Source organism: Wasmannia auropunctata, unplaced genomic scaffold (genome assembly GCF_000956235.1).
Source record: "Wasmannia auropunctata unplaced genomic scaffold, wasmannia.A_1.0 LD334522.1, whole genome shotgun sequence".
In the NCBI taxonomy this organism is placed as follows: Eukaryota; Metazoa; Arthropoda; class Insecta; order Hymenoptera; family Formicidae; genus Wasmannia; species Wasmannia auropunctata.
Genome location: NW_012028368.1, coordinates 7,009 through 12,155, shown reverse-complemented (window position 1 = coordinate 12,155; position 5,147 = coordinate 7,009). Strand labels below are relative to the sequence as shown.

At 30.1% G+C, this 5,147-nt stretch overlaps 1 protein-coding gene across 1 annotated transcript in view; it reads right to left on the bottom strand.

Annotated features, from left to right (window-relative positions):
- Window positions 1–2,321, bottom strand: part of LOC105458445 (troponin C) — a 2,748-nt gene extending 427 nt beyond the window's left edge. The window contains exons 1-2 of the mRNA XM_011703750.1: window positions 2,198–2,321; window positions 1,471–1,891 (exon numbers count right to left, since the gene is read on the bottom strand). Coding sequence (XP_011702052.1) covers window positions 1,471–1,891; window positions 2,198–2,200 — 424 coding nt within the window. The 5' untranslated portion in view covers window positions 2,201–2,321. The remainder of the gene's footprint in view (window positions 1–1,470; window positions 1,892–2,197) is intronic.
- Window positions 2,322–5,147: the final 2,826 nt, after the last annotated feature.

The following is a 5,147-nucleotide window of genomic DNA, read 5'->3' as shown; positions in this document are numbered from 1 at the left end:
ATACGCGTTTATTCGTCAATCTTTAAAAATTAATGTCTCGTTTACGATTGCGAATTTTGCAAAATGGTAGAGGACTTTTCGATTCAGTTTAGTCCGTTCAACCTACCTATGAACGGTGATACACCTATTATGAGACACCCTGTATATATATGGGGCATTCTCTGTCAAGCGGGCCACCCATTTTGCCCACTTCAATTTTTGATAAAATACTTCAAAAGGTCTTAACATTTTTTTGATGCTGTATGGTCTTTTTAAAAATTCAAAATGGCAGATCCAGAATCATGACTGGAATGAAATGTCGTTAAAAAATTTTTAGAACAAACTTAATTACTGAAGCACAGGGGGCTAAAAAATTTTTCTATTTCCATAAATTAAGGTTTGGGGGTCGTGAATACGAATCCGCAGTCATAATTATAAAATTTACAATAGCAAATCCAATATGACGATCAAACTTCAAATAATGCAAATTCCATTATTTTCATATTTTATCTACCATATTGGTTCAACAGCCTTAAACTTTAATTAAAAATAATTTGTAATCAGAAACCCAATAAACCAATGTCTACACATTGATATCCAAAAAAATCTTCCAACTTGAACGTTACGAGATGCACTGAGCCATATTCCATCTACCATATTGGATTCGATATCCCGAATCCTGCTTTAATAACTGAAAATTCCATGATTATAGCGACCCAAAAAACTACAGTTTGATGAGTCTTGTGCAAAGAATTTGCATTATTTGAAGATTGGCTGAGTTTGGCCGGCATATTAGATTCACCATTGTTTTATAATTATGACTGCGAATTCGTATTCAGTGATCCTCAAAAACCTTAATTATATTTATGGAAATAGGAAAATTTTCTAACCCCCTGTGTTTCAATAATTAAAGTTTGTTTCAAAAATTTTTTGACGACAGTCCATTCTAGTCGCGATTCTGGATCTGCCATCTTGAATTTTTAAAAAGACCATACAGCATAAAAAAGTAGACATTTCAACGAAAATTTTAACACCTTTCGAAGTATTTTATTTCAAAAATTAAATTGAACTATTTTGTCTTAAAAATTGAAAATATGTGTATATTTTATATACATATGTATTTAATATTTATTATGCACTTTTGACTAATTATTTTTTGTACAAGGAATTGTCTCTTCGTCCGGTTGTATTATAAGTTTTCCTTCATTCTTACACGCACGCACATACGCACGCACGCACGCACGCACGCACGCACGCACGCACGCACGCACGCACGCACGCACGCACGCACGCACGCACGCACGCACGCACGCACGCACGCACGCACGCACGCACGCACGCACATACACACACACACACACATACACACACATTATATTATTTAAATATATAAATACAAAATTTATACGTACAAATACATTAACCATATTATAATATATATTAATATTTTCTACATATTTTATGTTGTATAATATATAATATATTACATACCGTCAAAATCTACTGTACCGGAACCATCCGTGTCGATCTCCGCGATTATTCCATCAAGATCGGAACTGGTAAGTTTATCGTCAAGCGCCGCTAAAATTTCTTTCAATGTAGCTGTGGTAATATATCCATTACCTTCACGATCGTACAATCGAAATGCTTCTTTCAATTCTTCCTGCATTGCTTCCGCATCCTCCTCTTCAAGAAACCGACCGGCGATCTTACAAAAACCATCAAAATTTACTTTGCCAGCACCTTCGGGATCATTCTCCTCGATCAAAGTATTTAATTCGCCATCGTCAAACAGTTGTCCCATTGTATTTAATATCGTTGAGATTTTCATAGTCTCAATGAAACCACTTTTTGTTGTATCGAACATTTGAAACGCCTTACGCATCACAGCCACTTTTTGATCATCTTCCTCCTGTGAATGTCCAAATAGAAAATTTCGAGTTTACTTTTACTTATAATAGAAAAAGATTATAAATAGTAAATACTAATAAATTGAGATGATCTCTTTACAATAATTTTTAAATTATTATAATTTTTTAGTTATTTTTTTACCTGGAAAATAAGAATTTTTCTCATAGATAGCACTACTTAATATTTTAGTTTATATGTTGTTTTTTAATGTAAAATTTTTTATATGATTTCTACGAATCGAATGTTTAATTCACAAGTTTTGTTTTTGCTAAATAAACTATTTCCGAGATTATCTCTTTAGCCTTACCATGATGATTAATAAGGAAACCTTTACACCGTATTAGGCAAAACCACCAATATACGCACGACGAAGAACGGTCGGCGGACTTGAAGAGAATTGGTTCTTCCGTCTCAGTATAAAGACTTCCTCTCCGCAATTGCTAAACCAGCTAGAAAGACGACGTATGCAAAAATAGAGCGGCGACGCCGACGAAAAATGAAATATGTTATAAGTGAATTCCGCGATCTCTTCACGTTGTCGTTTATACGAAGATCGTGCAAATATTATTATATCGTGCGATTATTGATAATTTTGACACGGCCTATAGATATGTTAAAGAAATAATTACATTCACTAAATGCATTCATTCATCGACTTTTCGACAAAGCATAGTAAAAAAGATATAGTTGTCCCTAATGAAATATTTTCTTAGAATTCTTCACATACTTTTTCAAAACTATTATATAATTATTATTACTTTTTAGAAAATTTATTAAATTTTTTACCTGTTTCAGCATTTATTTAAAATGCTAAGAAAATCTACATCTCTATCAAAATTGCATGTATGTAAATTCTGAAATATTTTAAGATTTCTCAGTCTATAATTTCCTATGAAAACTTATAAAATCTGAAATGTAAAATATTTTTTAGAAATCTTCATAAATTTAAAATATGAAAAATCCTTAAAAATATTATGTGATATTATAAGAAATTTTTTAATTAAAGGAGCGCATCATCTGTTTCTAGTTTTATATAGTGTTCATTTAGCGACGAAACATTAGTCACTATTATTTATATATCAAAACTTGCGAAAAATCATTAAATTTTAATAATTATGTCTCTCTAATAATCAACACATTCGAAGGATTTTCAAGATGCTGTATTGTCGTAAAACAAATAATATATAGGTATAAGGAAAATGTATAAAATTAACAGTATTCAGTGTAGATAGTATAATATATAAAAATAAATTCGTACTTATGGAAAGATAGAAAGATAAAGAGAAAAAGATAGAATGACAGTCATTATAATAGTTGTTTACGTAAATAGTATACAATACTTTTATATTTGCATGATAAAAATAGAGAAATAGTATAATTCCAATACTATATTCACGCTGAAACAAAAACGAAAATTGGCCTCGCTCGAACTATTTCGTCGTGTAATCGTCTATCGGGTGATATTCCAAGTTTGAAATAGGGCAACATATTGCCGTTCTTAGGCCACTGCCTACGCGTTCCGTGGTTGCAAACCGTTACAACGCGACTCTATCTAGCATGCAACTAGAATGATGTAAAAATATATCAGGTCGCTCCTTTTGGCTTCTCTCGTGCGGACGATTCATTACTTACCGTTCGCGCACTTTTCAGGCGCAGAAAAAAAAGAAAAATTAAGAGATATATCTTTTCCATTTAGATGTTCGATTTACATAAATTCATCATAATTGCAATCTTCTTAAGTGAATGTGAATATCGCATTATGATTATTTTATCGCTGATGTAATTTGGAATTGTGCATGATTTTATATCGTAAATGCACAATTCCATTTGAATCGGGTGCCATTTTATTTCATATCGTACACTGCAATTGCATATATATGTATATATATATATATATATATATATATATACATACACATAGTTAAAAAAAAAAGTATTTAATAATTGGAAACCAAATGTCCATTCGTAACATTTAAATCATATATTTATATCATAAAAATAATTTTCGTATTATCATTCTTATATAAATATTTAATAAATAAATATTTTATTGTTAGTATGATTTCGGGCTGTATTTGCTGTTTTTAATGCAGGCATACTTTTAAATAGTATGCAATTTTGAGTCATATGCGATAATTAAAAATCAAATCAATGCAATATGATTCAAGAAAAAAATTGCGTTGCTAACGTTATAAAATCGCAGAATCGTATATCTCTCTATCTTCATTGCTCCATTGCTCAGTCGCTAAATTGTAATATCAATCGAAATCGAAAATTGCTTGATTGGCATAGCATTTACCTCGCGTAAAGAAAGATAAATTATTTTATAATATCCGAAATATAATATACACTAAATAATCTTATGAGAAATATTTTTGGTGTACCCACGCGTCGCCAACCGAGATAAATCCGATGACTATTGCATTATCGTGCCAAATTTTGCGAAGCAATTTTACTCGTACTAAATTAACGGGATTTCTCAATTCTAACATCACGCGCGCAGATATTTCTTCACAAAGAATAAAAATGTTTTATTTTTTAATTAAGGCATCCCAAACATATATCCAAATTTCACATTTAATATCCTTTAGAATAAAGAGTGTAGAAATATCAATTAATATGGGCAAAACAGTACATTTGTAGTAATTATGTTTTTTAAAAGAAATTGTTTAATTTAATACTAATATCAAGGAAATTATCAAATTTGTAGTTCTTTAAGACTAATAAGTATCAGTTTAACACATTCAAATTTTGTGAAAGTGTTATTAAGAAAGAGAGTTATTTCACAAAGTACATAATTAAAAAATATAATAACAAAAATCAGAAATCGCGAAACTAGAGAATATTGAGGAGATGATTGTCAGGATAATGTTTTAATTAAAGATTGTCAAGAAAAAAATTAAAGAATTACTCCGAATTGATAATTATACTCATTGATGAAAGTATAAATAAAGCAATAATTGGAGCTTACTCTCAATATATCCAATCTGTTGAATATCCTATAAAATTGATTATGCAAAGAATTGTGAAGACTTTTTTTAGCTTGTAAAATCCAATTTGAGTCGCTATAAAAAATATATTTTAGCATTTTAGCGCATATTTACTATCAATGAGTTTATGAGTTATTGGTTTTATTGTACTGATACGTTCTTATTGGCAGTTTGAGATATTTCGATTGGATACGTTTAGTGGAATGACCATATATATATATATATATATATATATATATATATATATATATATACACTCCGCGCCAA